General features: G+C 41.0%; 1 protein-coding gene across 2 annotated transcripts in view; it reads right to left on the reverse strand.

Annotated features, from left to right (window-relative positions):
* Positions 1 to 15,496, reverse strand: part of CUBN (cubilin) — a 273,318-nt gene that overhangs the window by 253,647 nt on the left and 4,175 nt on the right. The window contains exons 5-11 of one of the 2 annotated variants that reach the window (XM_007081262.3): positions 14,394 to 14,495; positions 13,110 to 13,213; positions 7,212 to 7,338; positions 6,056 to 6,218; positions 3,156 to 3,287; positions 2,199 to 2,294; positions 112 to 230 (exon numbers count right to left, since the gene is read on the reverse strand). In XM_007081262.3, coding sequence (XP_007081324.2) covers positions 112 to 230; positions 2,199 to 2,294; positions 3,156 to 3,287; positions 6,056 to 6,218; positions 7,212 to 7,338; positions 13,110 to 13,213; positions 14,394 to 14,495 — 843 coding nt within the window. Of the gene's footprint in view, positions 1 to 111; positions 769 to 2,198; positions 2,295 to 3,155; positions 3,288 to 6,055; positions 6,219 to 7,211; positions 7,339 to 13,109; positions 13,214 to 14,393; positions 14,496 to 15,496 lie in introns of those variants that run through there. The other variant, XM_042991151.1, reaches the window with a different exon arrangement.

A 15,496-nucleotide genomic window follows, 5' to 3' on the forward strand; every position in this document is an offset into this window, starting at 1 on the left:
AGAAGGGTTATGTGATGTATGTAGCAGGTGTTGAGCCACACACACCTTCTAGAATTCTTGTAATAATTCATTTAAATGGTAACTACTAAGGAAGGAAGAACAAGGACTCACAATGCATTGTCCATTTAAACAGGGGCGGTTCAAGCAAATATTACTGAGCTGCACGCATCCATTTGGCCCATAGCCATTTCCAGTATATCCCGGGAGACAAGTACAGAGAGGTAAAGAACCTGTCAGAAATAAAAATGGAAGCGTAAATACAGGTCTCCTTCATTCAGACCCAGTAACAAAACTCAGGCTCTGTTGTCTAGACAAGGAATTGCCAAAATCAAGTCTGCATATCCCTAGGGGCAGACATGCCAACTATAAAGAGGAAGTATTAGGATCTTTTTCTATGTTTCATCTTAAAAATAAAGAAGGCATTACATTCCAATACTTGATGCACAAATTGACATTGGTGCTGTCAGTCCATATGTCACAGTCCTGAGTTGCGTACAAATGTGAGGTATGCCAAGGGAAAAAAGAGTTTCTCACGGAGGGGTTGAGAGAAAAGAATATTCTTATGAAAAAAGACGGTATCTGTTGCAAGCACTGGCCCTATATGGACTATAAATAGGTACTCTTTTAATGCCCGTTTATAGATGAGAACAAAACACAAAAAGGTTCGGTGGCTTGACCCAGGACACACAGCTGGAATACAGTGAAGCCAGGGAGAAAATCAAAATCCAAGCATTATTTTTCTAGAATCCACATTCTTAACCATTTCAGTACTCTCTGAATCATTTAATAAACATTTAAATAGTCATAAATGTACATGTATGTGTGTGTGTATACATCTATATTCTTTTACATATGTGCTTATATATATATCACAAAATGTTTGATGCCATAGATACAAATAAATCTTAAAAAGATCCAAGATCTTAATGTTAAAAATAAAAGAAAGTATAAAAGAACAAGCACCTGACTATTTTTAGAGTTCGGTAGGAAAAGCCTAATTCTAAGAGGAGAAAATCCTATAAAAAAAGATTTACCTTTTTGACTACATAGAAATTTTAAACTTCTAAATAGAAAATACCACCACAAAATTAAAATAAAAACAATATGCCAGGGAAAATACATGTAAACCATAAGACAGATAATGAGATATTATTCTTAGTACATAATGAAATTTTACACATCAATGAGAAAACAGATGAACAAAGGACATAAAAAAAATAGAAAAAAATAAAGGCAGTAAAATATAAAAAGTATTAATTATTAGTAATCAAAAAGGTAATTTTGATGTAGTCAAAATCAAAATAATAGGAAGGCAATTTTTGCCTGTCAACTTGACCAAAATGAAAAATCACAGTAGTATCCATTATTGCCAAGAGTGGGAAACATGTAGTTTTCATACACTGTTGGGAAGTATAAACTGATACATTTCTGTGAGAAAATTTAGCAATATATATTTTAAAAATTTTTAATGCTTATTTATCTTTGAGAGAGAGAGAGTATAAGGTGGGGAGGGGCAGAGAGAGAGGGAGACACAGAATCTGAAGCAGGCTCCAGGCTCTGAGCTGTCAGCACAGAGTCCCATGCGGGGCTCAAAGCCATGAACTGTGAGATCATGACCTGAGCCAAAGTCAGATGTTTAACCAACTGAGCCACCCAGGTGCCTCAAGCAATATATATTTTTTAAATTATAGGAGGTGAAACTTCTTTTACACAGCATTGCAAACACTGTTGGTTATCCCCCTAGATCCACTTTTCCATTCTTTCGTAGTGAATTCTTTTTTAACTGAGAGCATAAGCTCCTGAAATAAACTACATTTCCCAGCCTGACTTGCAGCCAGGGTTAGCAACAGGGCTCAGTCCTGGCCAATAGCACAGAAATGAAAGAGACCTTAGGAGGAGTTGACAGGTGGTCCTTCCTCCTTTTCTCCTTCCTATGTGCTCAAACACAGTCATAAATTTAATTTGCTGGCTTGATTATCTTGGGAAATATTGCTAATTTAGACCAGACCACAGAGAGCATAGTCTACACATTTAAAAAAAAAAAAAAAATCCAAACGTATAGTTTTAAAACATGGATTATTTTTGGTTTGAAGATCAAAATAAGAACTTTGAGGTTAGAGGATTGTTTTCAAAATGTTGATTTGTTTCAGAAGGCCATAATGAAATACCCCAAACCAGAGGCAGAGAGGAGTCATCACCTAGAACTGAGGAGCATGATGCATGTGGGTGGCAGCCTCCATTATCGACCAAGCAGACATTGACGAGCGTGCACACTCTTCCATTGCCTTGGTACCCTGATCACAGAGAGAACGGGACATGACAAACAACATTAAGAAGATGGAAGAAGAATCCCAATCCAAGAAGCAAACATCATGAAATCCAACCAGAGAGCTTCTATCATCACAACAGAAAAGGTAAATATGAAGTGTCATAAACAAATTCCTATCGTTAAGAAAAAGGACAACCATTTGGGAAACTGACTGCAGAAACCATGTTCTAATGGTGTTTCTAAGGACAAAAAAGGAAATGAATAAAGATGAAAAGATGCATGAAACTACTGGTAGACTGAGACAGTTGCTGACACTAAGCAAGTTGACATTTTCTAATTACAGTGACTTTAATGATCTAAGAGCTAAATTACTATAGAAGTCCCAAGTACTAACTTAATAAAGCAAATAGGGTTTCAGTTTATCCCTTAGAACTCCATGAACTTCTTGGATAGTCACTCAGTTTAGATCACAGAATACCAGTGATGACTTCTTTCCGGAAGAGAAGAGAAACTCTGAACAGGTATTATATGCCTACTAGTCTGCCTGTTACTGAGTAAACTTTATATGCAAAACATCTCATGAGTATTTGTGGGAACAATGGAGCTGTAGGTCTGTGATCCACAGAGAAAATTTTTCAAATTCTGCATTATCTCCAGAGGCTATTTCACAATTTGTAAAGTTTTGTTGTTTCCCACTGGTATTAAAAATATTTGTTATTGCTTTTTATAATAGAGCTGACCTAATGTGCCCTGAATCTGTAAGTTAAATAAAACTTTCTGCACTGCTCAGTACATCTCCTTAGACAGAGTCATATTTAAAATGGAGCACAAAACCATGTTTCCAAATGTTTCGCCTATAATGGTGTTGGGAAATTTGGCGTAGCACCTGGTGGACAGGCCTGACAGTGGTAAGACCCCAATGTATTCACACACGTAACAGGTGGAACCACAGAACAACCGCCATTATTTATGTCACATTCATTGATATCTTGGCAACTGTATCCGTTTCCTTGCCAGCCTAGAAAAACCAGAAGATTTGAAAAGTTAGCTCTATAGACAAGTTAACAACGAAGAAACGCATATAGCCAAAGATACATAAAAATTTGCTTCACTCTGAGAAACTACATATTAAAATGAGATTTTCATTCTTAAAAACAAATTCTGGCAAAGAGGCGGGCAAGTGAGGTTCTCATATGCTTTTAGTCAGAAGTCTATAATTAGTAAAACCTATCTGGAAATAGATCTAGCGGTACTCATTAACATTTTTTAAAATATATACCTTTGGGGGCATCCGGGTGGCTCAGTCGGTTAAACGTCCAACTCCTGATTTCAGCTTTGGTCAGGATCTCATGGTTCGTGAGATGGAGCCCCACACTGGGGCTCTGTGCTGACAGTGTGGAGCCTACTTGGGATTCTCTCTCTCTCCCTCTCTCTGCTCCTCCCCAATTCACTGGTCTCTCTCAAAATAAATAAACTTTAAAATATAAATATATATATATATATTTTTTTTATACATATAAATATATATATATATATATTTGACTAACAAGTCCACTTCTTTTTTTGACTAACAAGTCCTCTTCTAAAAACTCTCTTGCAGTGATAAAACTGCCAGCATCTACAGATGTAGGCAAGCAGAGGTCTACTGCAGTGTTGTTTAAAGGGGGGGGAAAACCCTCTTGATCATCAATATGATTAAATATATTAGGACTCATGTTTACTGTCGAATACTACAAATATTTTTAATAACATGCACATATTTAACGTTTTTCAAATATATACATTAGCTAATAACACAAAATTTTAGAAGAATATGCAAAGAATGATCCCAATTTGGAGAAAGAATTTTTTAAAAACCTGCGTACATGTCTATGTGTTTGTAGGAGAGAAGGAAAAGGAAGAAGAGGAGAGAGAACATGTGTTCACAGTGGTCTCGTTCAGAGCATGAGACTGAAGATGAAGAGAGAGTGTCATTTTACTGTTGGTATTTCTTTTTTTTTTATTTTTTTTATTTTTTAACGTTTATTTTTGAGACAGAGAGAGACAGAGCATGAACGGGGGAGGGTCAGAGAGAGGGAGACACAGAATCGGAAACAGGCTCCAGGCTCTGAGCTGTCAGCACAGAGCCCGACGCGGGGCTCGAACTCACGGACCGCGAGATCATGACCTGAGCCGAAGTTGGCCGCTTAACGGACTGAGCCACCCAGGCGCCCCTTACTGTTGGTATTTCTGCTTGTATCCATTGTTACCTTGAGTTGTATTACTCCTATAATAACGATTAAAATTCTAAGAATGTTTAAAACCTTTTACATTTTTAAAAAATATTTCTTTTCATTGACTGAAACAGTCCCTCTCTAAAACCCTACCTAGGAAAATTATTGTATTTGTGGGTGAAGAAATGAATACACAGAAGAAAGCTGGAAGGAAACACATCCACATGTCAATGGTGGCCCTCCGAGTGATAAGACTCTGGGTATTTTTTGCTGTTTTATTTTCATATTTTTAAAGTTTCTTTATATTTTATAAGCAGCATGTATTACTTTAATAGGCAGGGAAAAAATAAGGTCATTAACAGGAAAACAAAAAGCTTTTGTTTTTCTTTTTTCTCTACAACGATATAAAGAAGAATCCTTTAATTCAAATAATTTATTTTTCCGATTTCTAGTTTTTAAAGACTGTCACTGGCAAATTACCTTCAAGAATGTGGTTATTTGCTAATTTTATGTGCCCCTGAGACCTAAGAGGGAAAAAGTCTTCACGTGGTTTTTTTCAATTTCTTTCTAGTTACACAAGATCTAACCATGTACCATGAAGAAAGTCACTAAACCAACAGTCACAAAAGGAAGCAACTGGTGTGTGTGCTTCCCTTGATCAGACAGAACAATGGACTATTCAGCAGCTCAGCTCAGATCCACAGATCTGGGTTTGAATCCCAACTATGGGATTTGGGACAAGTTCTTTACCTTCTCCGCGTGTCAAGATCCTATCATTTCAAGTGGGAATAATACTAATTTCTAACATTTCTTGATTTTATCACAGTTGTAAGAATCGAAATTTGCCTAGCACAGTGTCTCAGTGAGGTTTTCATGGAAGAACAGCTGCTATTACGTTCTCTTACATGTTCCACCTTCTAACAACACACGAGGAGTGCCAACGGGCCTTGAAGACTCCCTGAGGTCTGGTAAACTGCTTACCGTGCACCCACCAAGTGCTTTCTTTGCTCATAGTAGGCTCTACAAACATGCACTGAGTGGATGATAATGATCTCATATGGTGAGAGATGAAGCGTGGACTCAAGCCCAAGCAGTCTCTGAGTCCAGAGTCCACGTTTTCAGTGACTTGGCCTGGAGATTCGGTCTCTGGGGGGCTGAGCTGGAGTCAGACATCCCTCTTTACAGCAAGGCCACAGGGCCTTCCAGTGACGTGCCCTGGTGAGAACTACAGGGGCTCTAGAGATGACACTAAGAGGTCAACTAATCTGCCTACGTACAAACACCTGGCCAGTAAGGTGGGACGAGAGCAGGTCTAGTCAGCTGATGGCCTTAAGGATCAGATGTCTGACCTCACCACCTCCCCGGCTAACCCTGCCCCCCAGCGTTTGGCTCTGGCCCTATGATTTCTGAGGCTGAATTATTACAGAAGGAAGACGGCCTGCAGTGCGATGTAGGGAAATAGAACCTGAGATGGGATTGGGATGCTTCCTAAGAACGGTCTCCTCATCTTTTGGCCGGGGAAGGAAAGCTGTTCTGGCACCTTGCCTGGCTGGGCGTGGCTGAGCCCACATACCTGTCGGGCAGGCCCCGCAGTAGAAGGAGCCTGGGGTGTTGAAGCACTGGGCAAGTGTGGAACAGGGTGCAGGCTGGAGGCTGCACTCGTCGATGTCCAGCAGGCAGGCCGAGCTGTTCGGCGGGGATGTCCACCCCGCGTCACAGATGCAGCTGTACATGGGCTGGCAGAATGACAAGAGTGTGAATCAAAGCAATCAGGAAAATAATCAAGAAAAGCTTTTGAAAATCTCACCAAGCCCCCGACTGTTTATCCTCTAGCGTTCATTTCCATAAGGCCAATTGAGTGGCTTCTCTTTTTCTTCCCATATGATTAAGCATTTAGACCCGACCACGCAAAAAGAGAAACATCTTTATTTCAGAGTAAGGAAAACCTATAATTTGCCCCAAAGATGCCAGGGAAAGAGCAACAACAATCAAGAACTGTAAGTCAATATAATTAAAGTCAATCCACTCAGCCCGCTATGTTTTTAGAGGGAAAAACACCCATGGAGGCACAGACCTTGGAAAATCCATTCTGTTTGTTTCCTTTTTGAAAGTCTTTCCTTCCCCTCCCAGCCACTCCCTCCTCCCACCATCACTGGAAAGGAACCATTTTCTATCAATGCATTTAAAAATATACAGAGAGAGAGAACTAAAAATAAAGACCTGAAGGTCTCATACAAGGCCAAGCGGGCCTTGTATGCTGAGTGCTCTTGAGGGTCAGGAGTCAAGGTTGTCAGGATCCAGAGCACAGGGAGAAGTCAGGCATTCTGCAGACAAACTCAGGGTCCACAGCACTCAAAGGTGCTCCGGAGCCAGAAAGAAATCCAGACTCCTCAGAACTGCGTGCTGCCACCAAAAATGGGCCTTGGTGTTTCCATGTCTCGTCACTGTTATAGCTCGCGAGGCCAAGAGAAGGTCATGTCTCACAGAGAGATTTATGAAGTAAAAACAAAAAAGGCAGTAATTTCTATAATGATACCACCTCTGCGTCCAGTTTTCTGTTTATTTATGGACAACTCTCATCTTTTTCCTCACCTGTGCCCCCCTGAGAGCAGGAAGTACCTTCCTCTCTGGAACACTGCCAGAACGATGCTCCTCTACAGACATGCAGGCTAAGGGACTAATAGCAACCGTGACTCCCTCCACGAAGCCACGTTCTGGGAGGGACTCACCTCTCCAGCCTGCACTCGGACTAGATCCTCACATATGCCGTGGACGCAGAGTGCTTTGGAGCCCCCTTCACAGTCATTGTATCTGGATGCACACTGGGGGCCGTGTGTCTCGGGGGAGCATAGACACCTGTTGGTTACACAAGAGCACAATGTCAGTGCCTGTGCCTCAGCACAAGTGCCTGTTTCTTAGCACCAATTAAAGAAAAGTAATAAGTCCGACTACAAGTCAATGACATTCACGTGGAATCATAAACTAGAAAACCAGATCTACTGGCTGGAGTCTTAGAGGAAAATCACTCTGCTCTGCTTCAAGCAGTGGGTTGAGTGAATGCGTTATCTCTCTCAAGAAGTAAGAGAGGGGCACAACTTACTATCTGGGCAAGACTGCCACCATAAATTCTTCTGGTATCAGGTCATCAAATAGCACTTTCAAAGGTCAGACATTCATAAACTAAGGGGGATGGAGTCCCTTGGGGATGGTAAAGGGAGAGATCAACAAGTCCATTCATCATCCATCCAACCAGACCCTCCAGTAAGCACAGGTGACCTTGACTGAGCTGATGTATTCCCAAAGGTTCTCTGGGATTGTAGAACTCCACAGACAATGGTACGTCCACATCTCAGAGTATGCAATCCATATTATCGTATTACAAAGGGCAATAGTTCCATCTGTTAGAGATGTAGCTTAGATTATAACATTTCTTTCATAGCCACACTTTAACTCACAAATGCAATTTGACATAATACCCAAGCTTGCAGTGGGTGTTTTGCTTTGAGAAGATTTCAGTTCAATAACAATCAAATAAGGAAATTTGTTTTAAACTATTGTCATCCTTCAAATTGCTGAGTTAGCTTTCTATCTGTACTGTAGCTTCCGAGGGAATGTGGAAGGTATGGGAAAGGCAGGTGGGAATGGGAAGGACACAGAGGGGTCATAGAGCCTCAGCCTATTTTCGCAGGTTTGAGGGCATCCGATGGAGTGGAGAGCCAGGCCTGGAGTTGCCATTTGTCTGCCTTGAGCAGCACTGGCCCTCATGGGGGAAGGTGACCATAGGGGTCAAGGATCAGAGATAAGGAACACGGAGTGTCTGCATGGCCATGAACTAGTTTCTGAGTATTCTGGAAAAGGGGCCATTCTATAAGGCAAAGAAGCTCTTTGAACAATCTTGCTGAGGCACAAGGGACTCATCTCATGTCCGAAGATGAAGACACATGTGTGATTGACAGTGTGGGAAATGAGAGTCTGGCTGTTTGAGAAGCATCCAGAGCCACACTCTGGGCACAGAACTTGATGGGCCCATGGAGGGTTCCAGAAACAATTGCTGGGGTGGCACCTTTGAGTGGGTTCTAAGGAAGAAGACGTCACTGAATGTGACCAGAGACAGAGAGTAAAAACATGGAATCACTCACGCACTTCCATACAGAGTTGCCAGACCTAGCAAATAAAGACACGGGACGCCCAGTTAAATCTGACTTTCAGACCAATGAATACTTTTTTGGTATAATTAAGTCCCAGGCAGCTTTCAACATCAGTATTTCATTGTGTAAAACCTGTTCATTAAGGTTTCTCAAAACCTTTCTCATTAAGACAAGCTCATAGACTAACCACAATAGATGATTAAACTTTAAAAACTTTTCAATTATTCATTCCCTATGTATAACTATTTATCTTCCTCTCATCTCTCTCTTTCCATACTCTCCCTCTCATACCCCCTTCCCTTTTCTCTTCACTTGCCCGTCCTTACACAGAATATTCTTTTGGGAAATTTCATTAGATTCTTGAGATAATAGAACTTCACACTAGTTCATATATTTGAACATTTGATTCAGCTAGCTTCCTTGCTGAAAGTTTATTCTACCACCACGGCCAGCCACCAAAAAAGATTTTTAAAAAATCTTTAAACCAACTTTACTAGCTTTCTGAGCCTATCGTATATAAGAGATCTGAGTCTCCGAGACCAGATGGGACAAGATTGCCTGGATTTAAATCCTGATACTATCTATTAACTGTTCGCCTTAGGCAACATCATAACACCATTTCTTATAAAATAATAGTGCCCATCTATGAGCACTATTTTTACCTTGGGGTCATCTAAAGACATTTTCTGGTAGGAAGCGCTTGGGCAACTGTGTTTATCTTATCAGTAAGTGCTTTACTATTGGAAAATGACTTAAGATTTGAGAGGAGATTCTGGTTCCTGGACATGCAGGTAAATCCTCTCTATCTCCTCCTTCTCACTTGGAGAAAATGAATGAATTTTAATCGCACACTTTCTGCTAAATAACTACAAAGTATATTTCTTTCATTTAAATGTAACTTAATGTGAGAAGACAGGCGGTGGGGGGGGTGGGGGGGGTAGGCAGTGAAGCATATCACCAGCTTCCTTGCTATGATCCTCAAAGACAAGTATTAATCTCATTTTACTGGCAAGGCTCACGTTGCCCAAGGCCACGGAATTAGAAACAGGCACAAGATGAATTAAAACCTAAGTCTGTGTTACTCTTGCTCCGATGTTTTTCTGTGTCACGCTCCCACGTTGTGAAAGGTAGTTAAAGACTTTCCATTTCTGTGTGTCTTTTTAACATAACAGGGTTTGCATGCAAAATATATTCTCAAGGCGGCTGCATGTGACCTTTAAAGTAAAAGAGTGACCATCTATATACCTCCCCGCACAAGTCACTTGCATAATGGCTTTCTATTGCTGATTTAGTTCTGGCGGAACAAAACTGGGCTTGTCAGTCTTCAAAAGCACTGCGAGGGCCTTTGGCAATTGGGAAGAGGTCAAATACACTTTCAAAGTCATAGTTTAACTTGCATTAGAGTCCATAGTTCAATATTAACGTAACTGACTCACTGAAAGAGGTAATGAGTTTAATACCTAACTACCATCCGAGCTAAAACCAGATTGTCCTCATCATTTAAACTCTGCATGTTTTAAAAACCCACCAGTGATGACAGTGGAAATAAATAAAATAAAGTGTGCTAATCATCATTGCACTCCTGGAGAAAACACACAAACAACAAACTCAGCGGTTTTTTTTTCTAGAAAGCCTTCTAGATCTGAGTGTATATGGCACACACCATCCATGCTTAGCAAATCTGCATCCCAAGCGCTGTCTTCAATCCAGAGTAAGCAGCAGGATGATAAACATCAATTCTTCAGAACAAAGAGGCAATAGGAGAATCAGGAAGTGGCAAAATATTGTCTGTTAACTCTTTGAAGCTTTTGGGGGCAAGACTTCAGCCACGGGAATTGCTGGAAACAGATAATGGTCTCCTTGCCCTAGTTTCATTACTGGGGAAAAAAGTTTTTACCAGAAAATTTCCTAGGAAATAAGGCTTCCAATTAATTAGTATCTGCATAGTGCTTTATCTTTCAAAGGTCTTTGTAATTAGGAATTATTAATCTCTTTAAATAAAGACTCCTTTGTCCTTCCCCAAGTAAATGGGTTCCAAGAGTTAGAGGCTGAAGTAGGTCCCAAATCCAGAGCAAACCCTTTGCCATGAACACATTTCTGCAGGTCCAGACTATTCAACAGTGGCTCATTTCCCTTTAACAAATGTGTACTGAAGATTCCCAAATAGTTTTCTAGCCTCAGAGAAGCTACTGATTAAGGGGCATTTAATCTCATGTAATTAATAGCACACAAGAAAATATCTAAATATTCTCTGTTTCATTACACAGATTCCACAAAGCAAGCATTTAGTCTTTCGCTCATATACATTTTTCTATTTTCTGATATTCCTCCAAAAATTCTCCATCAAATGCCTGAATAGGAGTCTTTAGTTCGTAGATATCAACTGGAATTCATGGAGCTTCATAAACTATCCTCACATCAAGAAGAAGAAACCAGATCTAAATGTTCTGTTCTTAACTGCAAATCTATGAAGGACAGAGGCTAGAAACCAAAACCACTTCCAGAGTCAGCATAGTGAGTTCTTGGGCATTTTTACAGGAAGGTGCAAGAGAGAATTCAATATTGCTCATATAAAGTTGAATTTTCCCTTTAGGTAGCTCTCAACAAATAAAAATGGTTCTCTCTCTTTCTCTCTCTCTTGTTTATGCCTGGAAAAAGAACTCTACTCCTTCACATGCAGCAAATAGTTATGTTATGGTATATTTTTTTCTTTTCCATTTTTCAGGAGTAAAAATAATTTACTGGGGGGAGAACAAAACAATTTTGGCTTCGTCTCTGGGTCTTCCCCCACCTGCTACACATCTTTGTTATTCTATTGGCTTGTGAGACCCCACAACACGTAATGATACAGGAAGACCAGGAGTGAAATCTAATCTCCAGGACATTCCTCGATATCAGGAAGACAGGAAAGTATTAGTTCTAGAATAATTTTCCTCCAGTGTCTCCAAGAAGCAATTCTCGTTGATAAGTGCCCATAAACAGACATCAGGAGATAATGCTTTCAAGGGAATGAAAGATTAGACCTGCATTTTGGATCTCACCCAAACTTGAATGCTCATAAAAGCAGGAGTCAGGGGGTTCACCAAAATGGGAAACAAAGTCCTGAACGCAGAAGTCTCTGCAATAAAATAATACTTAATTTAAGTCAGAGGTGATTGATTTTGGTTCTGCACGATGGTGAAGCTCATGAAAAAATCAGAAGTTTGAATGAATTCAGTTTGTGACTTGGAATGAGCAAAAAATCTTAAGATCAGATCAAAAGAACAAAAGGGTCAGTTAAATGAAAAAGAGAAGGATTGTGACTGCCTTTTTTGACAAACGATGAGAAAATAACAAAATTACTGCCCTCATTTTTGCTGGAAAGAATAGGATGGATATTGTTACAAGGGAATGGAAGAACAAGATAGCAGAGGCATTAGTAAGAAAGCAAACAATTGCTCTTTACTCCACTGAGATTATACCCCTGAGGACTGAAAGAATGTGTTCACGTTATAACACAATCAACTTTTTTCACCTTTTAATAATCACAGAACATAGGAGCCCAACCAAAATATGGGGCAAGATCATGTCTAGAGTTCTTAAGTTTTTTTTTTTTAAGTGACTTTAAGGAACTATACAAAAGTAAGTTTGATGTTGATCTGCCAAAAATTTCTAGACTTGATGGAAAGATAATGTGTCAGCCCCTATAGCTTTAATAACCAATACTCAGACAGTCTGATGGGAACGTGGAGGTGTGGTTATGCCTAACTCAGCTTAGTAAGGGAAGGGACGTTTTCTTAGGGTGATGCCTGAGCTGAGCAGGAGGACTCTCTAGACAGAGTAGGTCAGAAGATAGGAACTCTGTGATGATTGTGGTAAGGGGCCTCACAGCTCTTTCAAGACAGGCAATGAGAGGTAACTACATGGAGAAAACCTCAGTTCAGTCTCTGGTCTTGTTATGGTCAACATTTTACATAGCACTTGACCGAAGATATCCTTACTCAAGCTAGCAGCTCACTTCTCCAATGAATGAGTGCAGCAGGGGCTTGTGGGTATGGTGGGGTAGCCCTCTTCTGGTTAATGCTCTTCAACGGCAGCCCCTTCAGTGCTCTGACTTCTACTAAGTCTTCAGCCTTGTCTTCCCCATGCTGTCCCTACTCCCTGTGCCAGCCACCGGGTCCTTCTTCCCATTCCTCCGGGACTCCAGAGAAAGGGGGTAAGAGTTCATGGGGTAAGAGTTGAGGACGTACAAGGGTTTCTTCATCTAAATAAATAGTTGTGTGTCATTAAATAAGAGTCATATATTTCTCATGGATGCTCTTGACTATGGGATGTTTAAGTCCTTCAAAAACATACCCTAATGTTAAGAAAGAAAGACAGGGGTGGGGGGAGGAAGGAAGGAAGGAAGGAAGGAAGGAAGGAAGGAAGGAAGGAAGGAAAAAAAGAGAAGAAAAGAAAAAAGAAAAGGAAAAAGGAAAAGAAAGAAAAGAAAAACATTACCTGTAACTGCCTGCTGTATTTACACACGTGGATCCATTCTGGCAGCCCAAGGGTGTTTCTGAGTAAATCTCACATTCGTTCACATCAACTGAGCACAGAGGACCCTGCATTCATGTAAAGAATGAAGTCAGGTGCCATGGGTCACAGAAGCATCTGGGGCCAATATTCATACGATATGGTTAAGGATTTATATATCCACTGAAGTCCTCAGTCAAGCGAAATACAATCACGCTAATACTAATACTAGTTAATATCCAGTTATCCTTCCTCTTGAACTCAGATTTGGCCTAAGGGAGCCAAAGAGCTCTTGGTAAAATCATGCCAGTTGCACAAGAAGAATCCTTTTACGGGGGCCTGGGTGGCTCAGTTGGTTAAGTGCCCGACTTCAGCTCAGGTCACGGTCTTGCAGTTCGTGTGTGCAAGCCCCACACCGAGCCCCGCATTGGGCTCTGTGCTGACAGCTCAGAGCCTGAAGCCTGCTTTGGATTCTGTGTCTCGCTCTCTCTCTGCCCCTCCCCGACATGTGCCCATGCTCTCTCTCTCTCGCTCTCTCTCTGTCTCTTTCTCTCTCTCTCAAAAATAAATAAACATAAAAAAAAAAACTTAGGCAAATCCTTATACAAAGTAATCCTCATGTGACTATGAAGCTATGCCTGGAAATATTCACTTAATTTTTTTTTAATGCACATGTCAGGAACATTTTCACCATTAATAGAAAAGGACAAGAATATTTACACAGCTATGTCAAGATTCACTTAGTACTGGGGCGCCTGGGTGGCTCAGTTGGTTGAGCATTGGACTTCAGCTCAGGTCATGCTCTCATGGTTCCTGAGTTTGAGCCCCTAGTTCAGGGTCTCTGCTGTCATCACCGAGCTGGCTTTGGATCCTCTGTCTCCCTCTCTCCTGCCCCTCTCTGCTTACGAGCTTGAGCACGCACGCATGCTCTCTCTCTCTCTCTCTCTCTCTCAAGAAACAATTTTTTTAAAGATTCATTTAGTACTTTCAGTGCTGAACAATTTAAATTGATGCTAGCCAATATATCACGCCCTCCCATGTAGCTATGCAGCCAAGTGATCCCCTCCTTAAGACGGCTTAATGTTCAGTGGGTTATATAATCATGCTCACCACCGTTTGGATTTTGGCATTCTTGGTGTAAGTCATTTGATTCAGGAGACCACAGAATCCTAGAAACTTCGGATGGAGAATGAAACATGTCTGAATGCTTCCAAAGAAACCACTGATGCTGACTCACCAGCATTTTCAACCAAAGATGGAGCGACTCACCTCCCACTGTGAGGTGCAGATGCAAACAAAGGAATTGTGAAGATTGAGGCAGGTCCCACCATTTTGACAGGGGTTGCTGCTGCAGACCTTTTTGTCCACCGTCTGAAACAAAGACAGGGCAGTCAGCGAGACCATCGTACTCTCAGCAGGCAGCAAAGAAAGGCATGTTTCAGGGCAGGTGCGCGTGTAAAGCACATTCCACTCCTCCTCCAGGGAGACTCAGCCTCCATTACTTCAAAGCAATTACCCAAGTTCTTCTCCGAATCAACTCTCTCATGAAAAACAACAGCAACAACAAAGTGTTTCACATTTTCAGTCTACGCATGTTCCTTCGCTATTTAGAAGCATTTAGCCAGGGATGGGATGAGGCGTGAGGGGAGAAGACGCTCGCTCTACTCTTTGGAAAAGCATTGTTCACCTGGGAAACATACGTTGGTGGACAAGAGTCAAGATTTCAGACTGGGAATAATAATGGACATTCCTATTGTACTAAGAAAACCAAATGGAAATTCCGGTTCTTTTTTTGTTATTCTTATCTTTGGTACCTCCAGATAAGCATGTGAAATCTGATCATCTTTTGCTGTCACCCGTCCTCCCATGGGTAAAGATGGCTGAACTCTTCTCACCCCGAGTCCCTTTATTTGAAATGCGGGCTTATGTACACCCTCCACTCCTGTGCTCACGTGACGACTTTCAGACCAGAATCACAAACAGACCTGCCTTTGTCTATATGACCTGGAGAATCTTCCTGTATGTCAGCTACCAGTTCCAATCTCGTAAGCTTTGTAATACCTCTGGGGGGCAAGAAAACTTCTTTAGAGAGGACATGCGATTGTGCAAGAGAACCTATTTTATTAACTTCGCCTAATCATAGTCTAATTCTCTAGAAATGGGGCGAAAAAATAAATTTTTAAAAATTAAAGTTTTTAAAACAGGGGCAAAGTAATTACTACGTTCTTTTTTTATTCAGTGACTCAGAGAAAGTCATGTCTGTTCCCCTCATTTTACAGATGAAACTGAGAGCCAGAGGGTTGCCCACTGACTAAGCACCATTTATAGCCAAACCATCTCTGTCTTCCTTTGTCAAAAGTCAGGTGACCATG

Source organism: Panthera tigris, chromosome B4, assembly GCF_018350195.1.
Source record: "Panthera tigris isolate Pti1 chromosome B4, P.tigris_Pti1_mat1.1, whole genome shotgun sequence".
In the NCBI taxonomy this organism is placed as follows: Eukaryota; Metazoa; Chordata; class Mammalia; order Carnivora; family Felidae; genus Panthera; species Panthera tigris.